At 39.1% G+C, this 18553-nt stretch overlaps 1 protein-coding gene and 1 non-coding gene across 6 annotated transcripts in view; one reads left to right on the top strand and one right to left on the bottom strand.

Moving 5' to 3' along the window:
- The window catches only part of PSME3IP1 (proteasome activator subunit 3 interacting protein 1), a 44572-nt gene that overhangs the window by 919 nt on the left and 25100 nt on the right, over positions 1 to 18553 (top strand). For 3 of the 5 annotated variants that reach the window (XM_036834811.1, XM_036834813.1, XM_036834812.1), the window contains exons 2-5: positions 9563 to 9704; positions 10203 to 10301; positions 10745 to 10866; positions 15450 to 15583. In XM_036834811.1, the coding sequence (XP_036690706.1) occupies positions 9578 to 9704; positions 10203 to 10301; positions 10745 to 10866; positions 15450 to 15583 (482 nt within the window). In that variant the 5' untranslated portion in view covers positions 9563 to 9577. Of the gene's footprint in view, positions 1 to 3455; positions 3560 to 9067; positions 9164 to 9562; positions 9705 to 10202; positions 10302 to 10744; positions 10867 to 15449; positions 15584 to 18553 lie in introns of those variants that run through there. The other 2 variants (XM_036834814.1, XM_036834810.1) reach the window with 2 other exon arrangements.
- TRNAG-CCC lies at positions 15177 to 15249 on the bottom strand. Its single transcript has one exon. It is a non-coding gene; the product is annotated as a tRNA-Gly (tRNA).

Raw genomic sequence — 18553 nt, 5'->3', positions numbered from 1 at the left:
GGACTCGGGTCTTGGGGGGGCCCCAGGAAGCCAAGTGCGGCTCTGGTGGTCACAATTCCCAATGACCTCTTGTGTACCAGCTGTTGGGTAAGATTTGTTGATAATTCATTCAGCTGTTTGCCTTATTGCTGTGTTAACAAGGACCCCGTGAAATGGTTTGGAAGGCACTGCTTTTGAAACCCTTGAGAGGAATTAGTGTGTAGGCCCCTTTTTGATAACAAGCAGTTGAGCTGAGGTAAAGGCAGCTTGTACAGTCTTTCAGATGGAGCTTGAGGTTAACAATTTGTAAGGGTCTGAAAGCAGAGGCTGCCCAATTATCTTTCTCACCTGAGGTGTTGGTGCCTCAGGTGAGAAATTCTTCGTGGTTGTAAGAAAGGAAGAATTATGTCAATACCATTTACCTGGTTAGCAGTCTTTACCTTTAGCTTCTAAGAATCTTGCTGTTTTGGTTAGAATCAAGCTGCTGCTTCAGAAATTGAAAACCACGTATCTGGTAAATGAAGTAATTTAAGTGCATGGTTCAGCCATAGACTCAGTTGTGTGTAATTATGTCTTCGTGGCAGCTAAATTAAACAATTTTAGTGTGCTCACTGTTGATCACCTTTTGTACTTACTTTGTCTTAATTGTCAAATATGATGTGTCACTTTTTACTATAGGATGTGTTTTACAGATTATTTTGTGCTTGTCTTTGGTTTTCTGCATTTTCATTATGATGTATGCAACTATGGATCTGTTTCTGTTCAATTAGTTTGGTGTTTATTACACTTATTAATTTGTGGATTGGTGTCTTTCATTAGTTCTGTAAAATTCTCAGCCATTTTATATTCATGTATTGCTTCTGCCCCGTTGTTTATCTTTCTTTTTTATTGATTTAACATAGACCTTTTCACTCTCTTCTTTATGCCTCTTACTCTTTTTATTTTTCTATACTATATTCTGGATAATTTCTTCTTTATTAATTCTCTCATAGGTTATTTCTAACCTGTTACTAAACTCATCTGTTGCAATCTTAAATTCAGTTATTGCATGTTTTAGTTACTGAAGTTCTATTTTTTTTTTTCTTTTCAAATGTGCCACCACTGTCTTACAGTTTCTTATTCTCTGCTATTAATTTTGAGGCTTGGTTTTTATTTCTTTAAACATGGTAATCATAGTTGTTTTGTAATCTATATATGTTAATTCCTTTGGGAATATAAATTTCCTTTGGGTCTGTTTCTGTTACCCATTATTCCTGCTTTTTTTCTTACCAGTTCACCTTTACCTTGATGGTGTAGTTCTTTGGGGTACCAGATTAAGATGGAGAAAAAGGTGGTTATCAGACTCCGCACACCCTGGGTGGGCTCCCTGCTTTTGAGTTTTGCTTCACAAGGGCACCAAAACAGCAGCTTTCAAGATCAGAGAAATCCTTGGGATGAAAACCAGTTTGAATATTAGACTTAATGTGGTTTTCACCTTGTCTTGGGTTTTTGGCCAAATTCTTTACCATCTTGTTAGCTTTTCTATTTGTTTAAAAATTATTTTAAAAAATTCTTCCAGTTTTACTTATCATAGAGGTAGGAGATTGGTCTCAATTACCTAGCCCACTATTTCTGGAAATGAAGGCCCCCTTTGATTTTAATTTTAGAGTGTGAAATATGTCATTTCAGGGAAACTTGAGTTAAAGATAATTTTTCTTAATATATCTAAACTTCCACCACTTTTCACTGTGCAGTGTCATAGCTGCAAAATTAAGCTTCCCCTGTGCTTTTTTTCTAGTCTTCCTTATCTAACTTCTATTCTCTTAGAGCATTTAACCTCATTCTGCATTTCCTTAAATTGCTCATGTACCAACCTTATCTCTTTTATTGAATGCAGGTTCCTCACTTGCTAAAAAGTAGTGCCAGTTTACTACCTAGCACTGTGCCTTGCACATAATAGGTTCCCTGTAAAGATTTACTTCAAAAATACAGCTGAATGAGTTAGTGGGCCTTGTATGACTGGTGTAATGTAAAACCTTTTTTTGTCTTTTTTAAATTTGGCCTTAAGAGAGGAGATACATAAAGCCTGGAGGGTGGGGGTGGGAAGGAGTATGATTTAGTGTGGGTTAGGTTCCAAAGTTAGCCCAGATGGTAAAATAGTGTGTAATCAAAGCTATCCTGGAAAAACTTTTAGGGAGGCACCATGTTGGATGTAGGTATACCAGCGCAGCAAAATTCCAGCATGGCCAGATTTTCCTCCAGCTTTGAAACAGATGCTGTTTTTCTTCCTTTGAGTCCCAGATGAAGTAGTTGGTTTGCATTTAGGAATTACAATGTGTAAAAAAATATAACTTATATTAGAATCACACATAGTGAGGGAAGTATTTATACTCTGAGAGGCACACATGAACTGGGGAGCTGAGAATTAGCTAAGGGAACCAATATTTAAGTTCTCTCTTTTTTTCTTCCAGTGGATATAGATGAATTCAGAGTAAATGCACATATGATGAGATTTTTTGTCTTGTGCTATGGAAAGGTAAATGTATATTTAGTTTTTTTTTTAACTTTTAACTTCATGTGTTTTTTAGATGCCTAGACAACCAGAAGTTTACTTCAAATTGCTCTTTATAGTAAACATTCTAAATATGAATTACATTGCTTATGGTGTACCTTCATTTTGAGATTCTTTAGTCTCCTTTGCTAGTGGAATAGGTTAAATAAGCCTCAGTGTTAGAAGAGTGACTAAGGATTACTTTGTCTAGTAATAAGTGCTGACAAAGTGTTCTCTGTTAGTAGTTGTCATTCATTCGCTGAAGTTTTATTTATTTATTTATTTATGTTTGGCTGCGTTGGGTCTTCGTTGCTGCCCGCGGGCTTTCTGTAGTTGCCGTGAGCGGGGGCTACTCTTGGTTGCAGTGCGCGGGCTTCTCATTGCTGTGGCTTCTCTGGTTGCAGAGCACGGGCTTTAGGCACGCAGGCTTCAGTAGTTGTGGCACATGGGCTTAGTTGCTCCGTGGCATGTGGGATCTTCCCAGACCACGGATAGAACCCGTGTCCTCTGCCTTGGCAGGCGGATTCTTAACCACTGCGCCACCAGGGAAGTCCCTGAAGTTTTATAATACAGGGAAAGTTGGCTTGATCTAAACTGCTGTAGCTTGGTAGAAGTGCCTTCTGGCCAGAAAGCAGTCTTTATTTGGAATATTTTTGAGTTTGCCAGATGACAAATTCCTCTTAGTTGCTGTCCTGCATTTTGAAATCCCATGTGACTTGAACATCAGGATAAAAGTGTTGAAAGAGCAGTACTTAAGTATATTTACTGACAGAAAGAAAGTGGATTGGCCTATTGTTTTTGCTCCCCAGAGGGAAGCCTTAGAACACCGTAACACAGAGATCTGATCCTCCCTGGTGTATTTTTACACATCCAGTGTATCTAATGTTAGAAATTAGGAGGGTATGGTGGCTAGTGATGTAAACACTTAGGTAGTCTGCCATCACAAAATTCAGTTCCATAGGAAACCAGATCTCATTAATTTGTATCATGGCACAAGCTAAATGGAATAGTTTTCAGGTCAGCAGTGGCAATTATTTTGGGAGCAGCAATGTAAGTTTTGTTTTTTAAAACTTGTATAGCATGCTATGTATGAGTCCATTCTGTCATTCTGTCCCACCAACCTGGAAATTAAATACTTCAGTCTCCAGTACAAATACAGTAGTGCAGTGTTTAACATTTACTTCAGCTTGAAATATAAGAACTTGTTTCTTTGGCTGTCAAGCAAATTTGAAAACTCTTTGCATCAGTTTGAAACTTTTAAGTTGGGACAAAGTGATTTTGGTATGGTTTTGGTTTTCCATGAATTCCATATTTGAAGAACTTAAATAATCCTTTTAAAAATAATGTAATGTTTAATTTGATAATTAAACTTGAGTCAAAAAAGCTGTGTGAGTAAAGGAACATGCAAAAAACTATGTGAGTAAAGGAAAGTTGACAGCATTTATTCTTTCTAAAATTAAACACAGTAAAGACAAAATAAGCATTCTCAATGTAAATCCTCTTCATCCCTAAATGAATTTTTATAATTAGATCCCCACACCCCTGGGCTTTTGTTTGTGTTTTGTTTTAAATTATTCTAGCAAACAAAAGAGGAAAATAAGAGACTTGTGAAAAATTAGATAGGCTGTAGGAATTTGAAATAGACAATTTAATTTCTGGTTTCTCTGTCTACTTCCAGAAGAAGGTAAGTTGTGGGTACTCATCACCTTTCTAATGCAGAATAAAGTCAGTGAATGTTGGACTCGTCAGAGAAAAATGCTTTGTGTGGGAAATATTTATTGCTTAGTGTGAGAGCATGTTTTTAGTCAGTTGAAATTAAAGGAAAGTAGCAAGAGTTTTTTTAAAAAATTATTTATTTATTTTTGGCTGCGTTGGGTCTTCATCGCTGCGCACGGGCTTTCTGTAGTTGCAGCGAGCAGGGGCTACTCTTCGTTGCGGTGCGCGGGCTTCTCATTGTGGTGGCCTCGTTGAGGAGCACGGGCTCTAGGCGCATGGGCTTCAGTAGTTGTGGCACACGGGCTCAGTAGTTGTGGCTCGTGGGCTCTAGAGTGCAGGCTCAGTAGTTGTGACGTATGGGCTTAGTTGCTCCGTGGCATGTGGGATCTTCCCAGACCAGGGCTCGAAACCGTGTCCCCTGCATTGGCAGGCAGATTCTTAACCACTGCACCACCAGGGAAGTCCCGCAAGAGTTATTCTTGAAGATGTCAGTTATCTAATATAGTAACGTGATGTAATCTTTGGTCTTGTGTTTCCTATTGCACAAGTTGTATAGTGTTTGAATAGAATTCCCTATGGGACAAAGACGCTTTGGTGAATATTTGTTTAATGACTACCATTTTCTATAATTTACATTGGACAGTATCTAAGAATATTCATGTGAGAGCATTCCTCCCTGCTCAGATTCTTCAGATCCTCTCCATGGTTGGTTTATTCAATAAGTATGTCTTTATATTTAACGTGTGGCAGACACTGTGCTAATAAGCACTGTGAATAAAAAGAGCTGTTGGAATAGTCATAAATGATAAAACACAATGGGTAAGTGCTATAGTAGAGTAATAAATAGCTGGAATGGGGGCCAGAGGAGAAACAGGGAGACTAATGGAATGCTCTTGCAGTAGTTTATGCAAGATGAGGCCCTGAAAAGAAGAGATTAGAAAGGAAAGGACTCTTAAAGGAGAGGATGAATTAGAAAGAGAGCATTATGAGGTAGAAATAACAGAACTTGGAGACTGGTGGCATGTAAGGGAAAAAGGAAAAAGGAGTCTAGATATATGCCCAGGTTTTCAGCCTGGGAAACTTGATTGATCCATATTTGTTCCCTTCATTACTGCCTCTTACCTGTACTGTTCACTTTGGTAATTTATTACATACACTATTATCTGTTATTAACTAGTGCAAGAGTATTAACTCTTAAAGTTTATTTTCTTTATCACCCCATAGAATTTGGCACAGTGCTGGACACAGTTCAGCATTCAGCACAATGTTGAGTTTATTTAATTTGAATTAATAATAAAACAGTAAAAGAGAGAACCACAGTAAAGGGGAAATATAGAATTACCAAATATGTATACATGCACGTTTTTCCTAATGTCTGTTGTGGTCCCTTTCCCACTTCACATATCATGGTTGTTTATGTCACTGATTTATTTCGCCTGCACTCCTTGAGTGCAGACTGTATTTCTCTCACTCCCATAACCAGAGCTTAGCATAGCACTTTGTAGTAATGGCAAACCTTTCAAAGCATTTTTAAGCAGGTGCCAAACACTGTGCTAAGTGCTTTACATGAATTCTCTTGTTATCCTCACAAAAGCTTTATGTTGTGCAGTACTATTTTAATTCCCATTGGTGAGTGCAATCTGTGGATTAGGAAACTAAGGCTCAGAGGAGTTAAGTGACTTGTCCAGGATCATACAACTTATAAGTGGCAGAACCGAGGTCTCTTGATCTCAGAGTCTATAGTCTTCATCATTACCTGTATCATTACCTCTTGTAAGGAGGCTGCAGCAGAAGGTATTTGTTATATATTGGTTGAATTAGATTAGGCTGTAGTGAAAGGTGTCTTAAGTTAAGCTGACTTCTTGGCAATATTTATTGACAGTGAAGTTTTGAATCCTGAAAAGACCTGAATATTTCTGGAGAAGAAGTATTCTGAATATTATCCAGAATACTCAGGAGTATGACCACTTGTTCATGAACATTTTCTGTCCTTTAACCTCTCCTAATATAAAAATTAATTAGCCAGAGGGCCACTGGTGGCATTGAAGGCAAGAAGGGAACAACAGTAGTTGAAGTGCCAGGGAATGAGGACCTACAGAAGATGTGCAAATTGAAGAAAGAGATGGATAAAGCAGTCTATGGTTTAGTCTTGGCCCTTTTAAACTCACAGAAATTTATTATAATTAGGTGTGGCCATCTTGTTTTATTTTGGGAATGAGGGAATGTCAGGATTATATTAGCTTTAAAGAACAGAGTTTTGGACTTCCCTGGTGGGGCAGTGGTTAAGAATCCACTTGCCAATGCAGGGGACACGGGTTCGAGCCCAGGTGCGGGAAGATCCCACATGCCACGGAGCAGCTAAGCCTGTGCGCCACAACTATTGAGCCTGTACTCTGGAGCCCACAAACTGCTAAATAAATAAATAAATAAATTTAAAAAATAAAATAAAGAACAGATTTTTTACAAGTGTTCATTAGTTTTTACTGTGTGAGTGTTTTCTCAGGAAATCAGCCCTTTGAGAGAAGTAGAGTTTCTCTGTCAAATTCTAAATCCATTGTCTTTAAATTTCCTTTTTTTAATGTGCTTCTGCCTTGTTTTCATTTTCATTAGCCAACGGTGATCCTTGATTTTGTCCTTATTTGTGAAAGATGGGGAAATAGCACAGGCTAAACTCTTTGGGTAGAAGTTGAATTCTAACACTTTTTTTAAAAAAAATCTATTTATTTATTTATATATTGGCTGCGTTGGGTCTTTGTTGCTGCTCGCGGGCTTTCTCTAGTTGAGGCGAGCGCGGGCTACTCTTCGTTGAGGTGCGCGGGCTTCTCATTGCGGTGGCTTCTCTTGTTGCAGAGCACGGGCTCTAGGCGTGCGGGCTTCAGTAGTTGTGGCATGTGGGCTCAGTAGTTGTGGCACACGGGCTTAGTTGCTCCACGGCATGTGGGATCTTCCCGGACCAGGGATCGGACCTGTGTTCCCTGCATTGGCAGGTGGATTCTTAACCACTACGCCACCAGGGAAGTCCCGAATTCTAACACTTTGAGAAAAAGATTGATGAAAAGGAGAGTAAGAATGTCTTGGAATCCCATAAATTTGTCTTTTCCCAAAAGTAATTGATAAATGTTGGGAAGATTCTTATTTTTCTAGAGTTTCTGTTTCAAATTCAAACCCTTGTTTACATGTATTCTAAAGACTCTGTCCCTTGAGTTTCAGGGATCTTTGTTAAAGTTAAATGAAGGTAGGTTCTTCTTTTTCCAAAAACTCAACAGGCTATGAAAATTAAATAAATGGTTTTATTTCCTTAATTTTACATTATAAGAATAATCTTAAGAGTCTCTGAATTCTTATTTAGATTGAAGCATGTAAGATTCTAGGTTTTTATTTTGGCCTTTTAGAAGAGTTCTTTCAGTATTAATATTATATTTTCATTTTTTAAGTGTAACGAGAGTGAAGAGATGCATTTAATGGCATACCAGTTGCATTACCATATCCTAAAATTTATTTCCCAGGTTTACATCATATGCAATTTGTTAAGTTCACTGCTTTGAGACACTTTTTCCTCTATTTTATAAGATTAAAGGAACTAGAAATGTTTGACCTAGAAAAGCGACAAATTAGGAGGAAAATGGGAGTTGTCTTCAAACAACTGCAGCATTGTCATGTTGAAAAAGGCATTTGGCTCCTTTTGTGTAGTCCCAGTGGATTGAACCTGTGTGTGGAATTTATAGGGAGACAGATTTCAGTTCAGTTTAAGGAAGAACTATCCTACCAGTCAGATCTGCTCAGAGAGAGAGTCAGCTGCCTGGGAAGGGAGTACAGTTTTAAAGTATGGGTTGGATGAAAATCTCCTGGGTATGTATGGTGGGTTCTGTTGCCAGATGGAGAATTGTTTGAGGTGGGCTATAAGGACCTGTTGCACGCTGAATTATTTACCAGGAAATAAGGGTGAGAGGACAGCCAATTTAGGGTGAGAAAGGAGAGCTACAGCTAAGAAAGGAGACATTGAGGGCTCAATATGTCTCTCCCATCCACTAGAGTTCTACTTAGTTGATGTTTTCTCTGCCAGAGAGATTTAAGAAAATGTTGGCTCTTGTTCCATAAGAGGTCATTATGCAGAACTTGAGGAATTTTTGGCATGGTCACAGAGACAGAACAATTCTGTTTCTGTAATAGGCCTCTGGCTGGAGACATCAAGTAATGCTAAATCAAAAGTGTCCAGGTTGTGGGCTTTAGGTGGGAGCAACAGCTTCTGTCAATTGATTTGGTTTTCTTTCTAGTAAATTTAAAAATTTTCTCATTGTTGTTTCATTGAACTAAACTTCAACAGTAGGATTTAGGCGGAGACTATCCTTTTGTTCTGCATGTTTGGATTTATTTTCTCAGTTTCCATTTTCGTCTTTACTAGAGAAAAATGTTTCATGAACATTCTCATCACTGGAATTTGATGTAGGAAGAAAGCTGAAATTGACATGTCCTTCTTTTCAAGGAGGATCCCTGGTTTTTGGGAAGGGGTATGGTGAAGTGGGTAAGAGTATGAATTTTTGCTCTCAGGCCTGGATTTGCTTCTCAGCTCCACCATTCACCACCTTTATCACCTTAGACAAGTGACCTAACTTCTCTGGGCCTAAAGTGCATAAAGTCGTTGAGGTCATTGTGGGAATGAGAAAAAAGAAGGATGGAGGATAGAATCTTAAGTGGGGCAGATTTGGAGTTTACAGGGAGGAAGGTCAGGAAGAGATGAAAGAGGAGTCATTTTAGTAGAGTACAGAGGACATGGAACCTGAAGTGGGGAGATCTGGGTTCTTCTAGTCTTACTTTCTCCACTCTTGGTCTGTGTGCCTCTAGGCATATCACTTCCCTGCTGAACGGACTAGACTCAGCTCTAAGGCTCCTTGAATATCTGAGTTTCTCCTTTCAGAATCTACTTGGAAATAAAAACAGGTGAATCAAGGTGGTGTAATATCCCTGAAACAGGAATTTCGAGAAGGAACAATGTCAGGGTGCCCAGGAGGCCAATTTGTCTATATTAGAGCGACAGAGAAAAATCTGGAATGTAAGGTTTACTGTGGCATATCATGAGAATTATTCCAGGTCCTCTCGCTGAGTTTGTAGATAACATAGATGTTGATAAAACTACTTGATACATTAGGAAAATGTAATCATGTGCTTTCATCAATGACCTGTAAATTAAACTGCTTGAGGATTTCTCAATTCAAGGTTGAAAGGAGTTTTGAGGTAGTCTATTGCTGGGGGAGACAGAGCTCAATCTTCTTGTTTCTCTTTAGAATTTTAATTGCAGTTCTCACTTGAAATGGTTTTTTTGTTTTTTTGTTTTTGTAGACTGATTGTTCCATTATGGATGGAGGGGATGATGGTAACCTTGTTATCAAAAAGAGGTTTGTGTCTGAGGCAGAATTAGATGAACGGCGCAAAAGGAGGCAAGAAGAATGGGAGAAAGTTCGAAAACCTGAAGATCCAGAAGGTATAGAGGCTTGTAGACCTTTAATCTTTACAACCCTGCAAAGTGGGTATTAATGTCTTCGCTTTAGAGTAGAGAAACTGAGGCTCAAGGGACCTATGTAAGGCCGCCATAGCTGGGAGCAGAACCAGGGTCCTCACATCTTTGCCCTTTCCACTCTGCCACACTGTCTTCCAGGAGATTCCGCTAGTCTATTCCATCTATTCAGGTGGATCCAGGATCTGAATAGCTGAGAATGCTGCTGCCATGCAGGGTTTGGGTGGATCCCTCATCCAGTTAACTGTCTCAGGCCATGGGCCCTATTAACATTGATAGTTGGCTTTGAGAACTGCTGGCCCCTCTCTGAGGTCCAAAGGGAAGCTGTGGACTTTGTACTATTTTTGTGTTATCTTTGCCCTCAGATCATGCAGAGACTTGACTTCATCTTTAAAATCCTTTGTGATTCCAAAATAATATGAAAGGATTCTAAAGTATGTATTTTTCCCCCTCCCTTTCTTTCAGAATGCCCAGAGGAGGTTTATGACCCTCGGTCTCTATATGAAAGGCTACAGGAACAGAAAGATAGGAAGCAGCAGGAGTATGAAGAACAGTTCAAATTCAGTAAGCTTCAGAAAACGCAGTGTCCAAGGGACTCTGCAGGGCCTTTTTGGTGCACTTTTGCCCTGTGCAACACTTTTACTAACCAACCATGAAATTGTCTTGATTATCTTTAGATAAAATTGTCTTTAGATGCTCATTTGGTGGAAAAGAGACAACTTTCTACCATCTAGACCACATTGAACATTTTTGTTTAGAACTCAAGATACCCATTTTAATTTTACGCTAATATCTAGTAATGGGAGAGATGCCTTGATTTTTTTTTTTTTTTTGATGCCTTGATTTTATGTCATGTTATCTATCCAAAAGCTTTGGTGTTTACAAATTCTTTCTTCTAATCCCCTGAAGTATCTGCTATTTATTAAAAAATAGGACAAGGAAAATTCTTATTTGACTATATTTTTCCTTTAGCCTGTTAAGTGTTCCTTGTTTAATTATTTCCTCAGAGAACATGGTAAGAGGCTTAGACGAAGATGAGACCAACTTCCTTGATGAGGTTTCTCGGCAGCAGGAACTAATAGAAAAGCAGCGAAGAGAAGAAGAACTGAAAGAACTGAAGGAATACAGAATATCCTTTGTACTTTGTGAGGAATGTATAAGGTGTCAGTTTCTCATCAACATCTATGCATTTTAGTTTCTTCATAAGTAGAATGAGGGTCTTCTGCCTGGTGATCTCTAGTTCCCTTTCAACACGGATGTTCCTATGACTCTGAATAACTGGCAGTGATATGTAGAGTTATGTTGCATGCAGGAGTCTGTTGCAATCAAAAGTCCAGATCCTTTAGGATTAACTAAAGGCCTAAATCCTAATAGTCAGGACCAGGGTATTCTTGCCTTGTGGGATTAGACTCTGGAACAGGTGGGTGATGCAGTGAACCTCATCCAGGGGAGACACTGGCTTCTACGTTTTAAAAGGAAATGTTTAGCAACCCTCCTGTGTCCTTAGTAAGACCTTCCCTACAGATACAGCCTGGTTTGTCCCCATAGGTGGGTAGAGAAAGCATCCAAGAGAACTTTGCTTTGGTTCACTATTGCCTTTTTGGCATCCACTTGAATGTCTTAATAGACATCCCAAATGTAACTTGGCTGAATCAAAATTCTCAATTCCGTGCCTCATTACCCCGACCCTCATCACACCACCTCCCTCCCACGCGACTCCCAATCTCTTCTTTTTCTGGTCTTCCCAATCTCAGTAATGGTACTCCTATACCCCCAGGTGCCTAGGCCAAAAACTACCTCCAAAATGTACTCCAAATCTTGCAGTTCTTGCTTTCTCTGCTGCCACTGCAGTCGTCGTAGACCTTCTCTGGACTACTGGGACCATCTAATTGTCTCTGCTTCTGCTCTCCTCCTCCACAATCCATTCTCTAGACAATAGTCTGGGGAACTTTTGAAAACATACATGGGATCATATCACTTTCCTGTTTGAAACACTAGTGGCTTCCTGTTGCATTTAGTCTTAAATCTGCATTCTTTACCAGGTCATACAAGGCTCTGCATGATTTTGGCCAACCCACCACCCTGTTGTATCCTGAACTACTCTTCCTCCTGTTTACTATACTCCAGCCTACTGGCCTTCTTTATGTTCCTCTCATACTGAGCTCTGTGAGGCATTTGCTATTTCCTCAGCCTGGAATGCTCTGCCCTCAGAGTTTACAAGGCTGGCATTTCATGACACTTGGGTCTCAGCTCCGTTCCTCATAGAGCACCCCACCTAAAATTGCACCCACCCCCATCACTGACTATAATGTCATTTTTTTAATGATCTCTGTCACTACCTGAAAATCTTAATTTATATGCTTACTGGTTTGTGTGCTTCTTTATTGCTGGAATATAAAGTAAGCTCCATAAGAACAAGGACTTGATCACCACTGATTTCTCCAGTGCTTGGCATATAGTAAGTTCTCAGTATATACGTGAATATATTAATGAATGACTCATAGGAGAGGTTAAAAGGACCACCTTAGCTTTTTCCTTCTGTGAGAAAGCTAATTTGAGTATTTCATGCTTGTATGTTGAATAACCTCACTCGTGTGACTGAACGGGCTTTACCTCTAAGATTGATGATATGACTGTGTGTGTGTGCTAGTTGGTATTTTTTGCAGAGAGTGTGCAGTAGGTTCCATTAAAGAGTTATGTAGTAAAAAATGTGGACAGATTCCCAGGGATTTGGTTTAAGACAAGGTGACTGACGGTGATCGAGATAAGGTGGCAGCACAGTGCCGCAAAACCTGCTCTGAACTGGTAGCGGAAGACCTGGCTTCAAGTCCCAGTTCTTCTCGTGGAATTCTGGTATAACACTAAGATAGGAGTTGATGGAAAGTCACACCTCCATCCCAACTGTAGGATTGAGCTTGATTTTTCTGAAGCTTCCCTCCCGAACTCTGTTCCGTGGTGACCCCAGGATGATATTATGTGTTGATATATCTGAGATGGGCAGATATATGTATTGCATTGTTTCAGGCACCTGGCTTTTTCCTCTAAAGAAAAATATATTAATTACACTGTCATTTGAATTATGTCTTGTTTCATGTGCTTAATTTGGTAGGCAAGCAAATAAGCCAGAGTGTCTCCTAAAGCAGCATTTTGGAGAGTATTGTTGGTGTGGTATGAGTGTGAGAGACCTTTCGGTTTTCAATTCAAAAGGGAAGAATGAACATGGCAGCCATGAGGCAAAAGATACTTTTCTGTCCTGGTAACATTACAGCACAATATTGAAGAGGCTTTAGGGGTATTCGTTTTTTTTTTTATATTTATATAAATTTATTCTGTTTATTTTTATTTTTGGTTGTGTTGGGTCTTCGTTGCTGTGCGCAGGCTTTCTCTTGTTGCAGAGAGTGGGGGCTTCTCATCCCGGTGGCTTCTCTTGTTGCAGAGCATGGGCTCTAGGTGCGCAGGCTCAGTAGTTGTGGCGCACGGGCTTAGTTGCTTCACGGCATGTGGGATCTTCCCGGACCAGGGCTCGAACCCGTGTCCCCTGCATTGGCAGGTGGATTCTTAACCACTGCGCCACCAGGAAAGCCCAGGGTATTAGTTTTTATTGGAAACTTGGAACGTTCTGACTGTCTAGAAAAACTGAAGCAAAGCAAGCCTTCCAACCCACTGATGTGCTAATCCCAAGCATGCATGTAGCCAGAGTCATGTTGAAATAGGAATTGAAGGATTAGACATTTGTTTATTGAAGCTCTAAATCAGGAGCTGGTTCTTGGCTTTGCTTGGTTGCTATAAAATGATACATTTTGTAATGTGATACTTGTGAATACAAATAAGCTATGGTTTGTGCCAGTATAAACAACAGAACTCTTGTTTCTTTCAGGTTAGAGCAGTATTTATTAATATTATGTGTGTTTTAAAACAATGTGATTTTTTAAAAAATGCTCATCTAATGCATTCCATGAGATTTTTTGAGATGTGTTTGTGTATTTAAAGCGTTTTAGGGGGAGAGGGACTTAGGGGAAAAAAGGGCTTATGCTTTGGATGTGGATCAAAAATACAACTACCACTTCCCTTCCTGCCCACCAAAAAAGAAGAGGTTGAGGGCTTTTCTTCACTTCAAAAGAATAGAAAGTTAAATGTTGGTTTTTGTCTTTGTCTTGGTATTATAAATGTGTGGTTTTGTTATATTTTTTCCATTTTTGTTTTATTTTTCAGTATTTAATATTAAGAATTTTCTTTGAGAGTTTCTATCCTTTAGTGATGGAATTGTAGGTAAAAATCGCAGCATGCTCATTGTTTTTGGTATTCTGTACTAGAAAGATGAAATTTCTGTTTCCTTCATTTTTATTCTAAAAAAATGAACATTTAGTATTAACATATTATCAGTTTCCATGATGACCTTAAAAACATTAAATTGATGAAACTCAGAATAGTACTGAGCATTATGCATAATCCGTATTGAATATTACAAATGTTTAAGATAACTGGTGCCCATAAGAATCGAGTTAGTGTCTGAAGAGTGATCAGAATTAGAATTTCCTAATTTCTGGTACTCAATTTCTCTGTTGTTCAAAGATACAGGAATAGCTTAGACCATATACCTCTACCCCCACCCCTTTGGGCTGATAATACATACTTCTTAGATATCTTGGGCACTAGATGTCACTATTGTTCCAGCAAGGCATTACTGCATCTTAAGTAAGATGTTCCAATACATGTTTCAGTACTTATCTGTTGATTGATATGTTGTGGGAGAGCATGAAAGGGAAGGAGGGGAGGGGGTTGGTGGAGAGAACAAAAGAAACTGGCAAAGCTTGAGGGCCAGAGATTGACATGAAGCATGAAAAAAGTATTTTACAAGTGAACTGGTTGTTTTATGCTTTTAAAACAACTTTTCAGTCCTGTGTTGTGTTGCATATGCCCTGGGGTTTCTCATTAAAATCACCTTGAGAGTGTTTAAAACAGGTTCCTGGGCCTCTGGAGGTCCTCATTCAGTAGGTTTGGGACAGGGGAGGGACTCTGTCTTTTAATGAGCTGTAAGGTGATTCTGATGTTGTCTTGCACCAGCAGAGTAGGAGTTAGTCTTCATGATGTCTAAAATTGAATGCCACTGGTAGTCATAGGACACTCCGCAAAATTTGATTTTACCCTTGGGGGAAAAAGCAAATATTTTTATGTTTTCAGGTAAGCTACAGTTTTTTCTGTTGCATCTTCAAGATCTTTGTTTTCTCCAGCAAGCATGATATTGGCCATGTCTTTGGTAATAGCAGGTTTTCTGGCCGTACTCAGATTTTCATTGAGAATCAAAGGGAAAAAGTTTGCTTCTCTGTATAATTTTGGGCTTGATTTGCTGGTTTCCTCCTAGTCACCTTTATTTATTTAAAAAAAAAAAATTTATTTTTTTGGCTGTGCCGGGTGTTACTTGCGGCATGCAGGATCTAGTTCCCTGACCAGGGATCGAACCCGGGCCCCCTGCATTGGGAGTGCAGAGTCTTAACCACTGGACCACCAGGGAAGTCCCTTCATTTCTTTTTAAATCAGCTGGATTTGACTGGCAGAATAAGGAGGGGAGGGCATTTTTAAAATAAGTAGGTTGAACATTCCATGGCAGAGCTGAAGTACTCACGGGTTATATTTGCCTTCCATCTCTTGATTTATCATTGTCCTGCTGTAGCTCTTCTTTTTGCTTAGTTTGACCCTTAACCTGTAACTCACAGTAATCTCAACAAGGTTGGAATTTCTCAAGACAACAAGAAGGAAGTGGAGAAGAAAGTGGCTGTGAAACCCACAGAAACCAAGACCAAGTTCTCCCAGGCAAAGCTGTTGGCAGGAGCTGTGAAGCATAAGAGGTCAGCTTGAATTCACACAACTATAATCTCCTTCTGACTGTGTGCTTTGAAATGCCAGATTAATGGTAGCCAGAACAAAAGGTTACCTAAGCATAGGTCTTGGTGAAGTTCCTTTGGTGGTCTTACCTCTCTCTCCCCTACCAGATTTGGTGTCTTCTATAGCCTTTGACCCTTGTCTCTCTGTTCATTCAACATAATAGCTACTCTTCATTGGATGCCTGCCATGTGTCAGGCATTGTGTTAAGTTCTTTCCATGCATGATTTCTTTTATTCCTCTCAACAAGTCTGTGAAGTACAAGTTGTTATTATCAGATGAAGAGACTGAGAATCTCAGAGGTTGAGAACCTTTGTCCAAGGTCACAAAGTAGCAGGAGAGGTGGAGTTCAATACTTGAGCATCTGTTTCTAGGCAAACAAGGTAGCAAGTTCTATGGAAGGATTTATATAGGATGTAATGAGATCAGGGAGGAGGAATAACTCTGCCTGGAGGTGGATATATGTGCTCATGTTGGGGAAGTTAAGGCATTAGAAAGAAGAGGTTGATTAGGTAAGACGACTAGGGCTTTGACAGGCAGACGGGGAGAGCAGAACACCCCAGGAAGGGAGAAGAGCTGAGGCAAGGGCACTATGATCTATAAGAACATGGCAGCTGTGACAGGGTTACACACCTGGCTGGGGCTCTGCTTGTTTGGTGTGGGGTGGCAGCGGTGCCTTGTTTGCTCCTCTCTTTTCAAGTCTTCAAATGGCACCAAAGTGATTAAATCTGGTCATTTCAATTTGACCAACCCTACCACAGGCAAAAGGATGTTAAGCTTAAGTGCAGACTATTAGGAAAATCAATGTGGTATATTGGCGACCAGCCACATGTTTTGAAGAAAGTGTGTTGTTGCAGTTTTGTGGTTTGGCACACCTTCTGTCTCCTGATGTTCCCAGGAACATTGCTAGGAACGTTGCTTACATGTAAAAATGTTGTCATGGTATAGCAGCCAAGGGGAGGAATATCAGTATCCTGAAAAGGGCCAGTTACCCAGCCATGAATTATTCCTTTCAAGTTTTCATATAAGCTTTCTTGCTGGCCCAGTGTCTTTGAGAATTTGGATGTGGGTCAATTGTACTGGGCTATACCAAGAAAGGGCTCTCTAGGTGGTCAGTTAGTTACCTCTTAGCAGTGTCTTGCTTCTAGCAGAATGTGTGTTGTAAGTAGCTCTCCTAGTCCTTAGATCAACTTTTATTAGATCATCCTTTATTGTTGTTTTGTGTAGCAAGGTGATAAATTAGTCTCCTGGGGCAGGAGTTCCTAATCTACCCAGCCTTGGGTTTATTAGAGTCACCTGGGAGTTTGTTAATACTGTAGATTGCCTCACACTAATTCTGTCTGGCTCAGTAAGTTTGGAGTGAGCTCTGGAAGTCTAATTTTTAAAGTTCCATGGATAATTCCGATGCTTGGTGAAAGTCTGATGCCTGATGTGTGTATGTTATGAAGCATAGTAATAAAACAAGCCCCCCTGAACCCATCACCCAACTTAAGACCTAGAGCATTATCAACAATATGAGTCTGCCTCTGTGCTCCTCCCCATTCTGTCTCTGTGCCTTGCCATCCTCACGCCACTTTCCTATATCTAGTTTACCATTCTTTTGCCTTTCTTTACTCTTAGTAGTTTTGGGGGTTTTTTTGTTTTTGTTTTTTGCTACCTATATAGGTACCCATAAACAATATAATAGCTTGCTTGTTTTGAACTTTATAAAAAATGATTTTATTATATATACACCACCTTCTGTGAATTTGGTTTTTCAATCAAATTGTTTCTCTGATTGAAACAATTTTGTATGTGTGTATGTATGTGTATGTACAGCTATAATTTGTTCACTTTCACTGCTGTATAATAGTGCATTATTCGAGATACTGAAATTTGTTCATTCTCCGGTGAATGAATGTTTGAATTATGACAGATGGTGCTGACAGGTCAAGGACATGCTTTGTTACATATGTACATCTGTTTCTCTAGAGCTGTGTGTGCAATATGTTAGTCCCTGGGCACCTGTGGCTATCTAAATGAATGAAAACTAAATGAAATTTAAAATCCAGTTCCCTAGCCACACTAGTCACATTTTAAGTGTTAAATAGCTACACGTGGCTTGTTGCTGCCCTCCTGGACAGCACAAATACAGCAATAAAGTGATTTATAAAATAGTATCTCCTTATGGTCTTAATTTGCATTCCCCTGTTAACAAATGTAGTTGACATATCATATGTTGATTTGCCATTCATGTGTCCTGTTGTGTGGAAGGTCTGTTCAGTTATATTGCCATTTTTCTACTGGGTTATTTGTATTCTTCTTATTGATTCATAGTTTTTTTTTGTTTTTAAACATAGTCCTGATATTTTTTTTCTCCAGTTTATAGCTTATCTTTTTACTTTAAAGTGGTCAAATATGTTTAATTTTAAGGTGGTCCGTTTTTAAAAATTGAGATGTAATTGACATATAACACATTAATTTCAAGTGTACAACATAATGATTTGATAATAATATGAGATATATACATATATATATATATAGTGAAATGATCCCCATAGTAAGTCTAGTTGACATCCATCACCACACATAGTTACACATTTTTTTTCTTGTGATGAGAACTTCTAAGATCTGTTCTCTTAGCAGCTTTCAAATATACAGTACAATATCATTAACTATAGTCACCATGATGTACATTACATCCTCACTACTCATTTATTTTATAACTGGAAGTTTGTACCTTTTGAAGGTGGTCCATTTTAAGGTGGTCAAATCCATCAATATTTTCTTTTTATGGTTAGAGCCTTTTATATTTTGTTCAAGAAATTCTTTCTACCCTGAGGTTGTAATATAGTTTTTCTTGTAAAAGTCTTAGAATTTTTGTCTTTCACATGTTAGTCTTTAATCTATCTGGAATTGATTTTTGTGAAGGGTATGAGGTAGGGATCACATTGCAA

Source organism: Balaenoptera musculus, chromosome 19 (genome assembly GCF_009873245.2).
Source record: "Balaenoptera musculus isolate JJ_BM4_2016_0621 chromosome 19, mBalMus1.pri.v3, whole genome shotgun sequence".
NCBI classification, from domain to species: domain Eukaryota; kingdom Metazoa; phylum Chordata; class Mammalia; order Artiodactyla; family Balaenopteridae; genus Balaenoptera; species Balaenoptera musculus.
The sequence above is the reverse complement of the archived record's forward strand: the minus strand, read 5'-3'. Positions and strand labels throughout refer to the sequence as shown.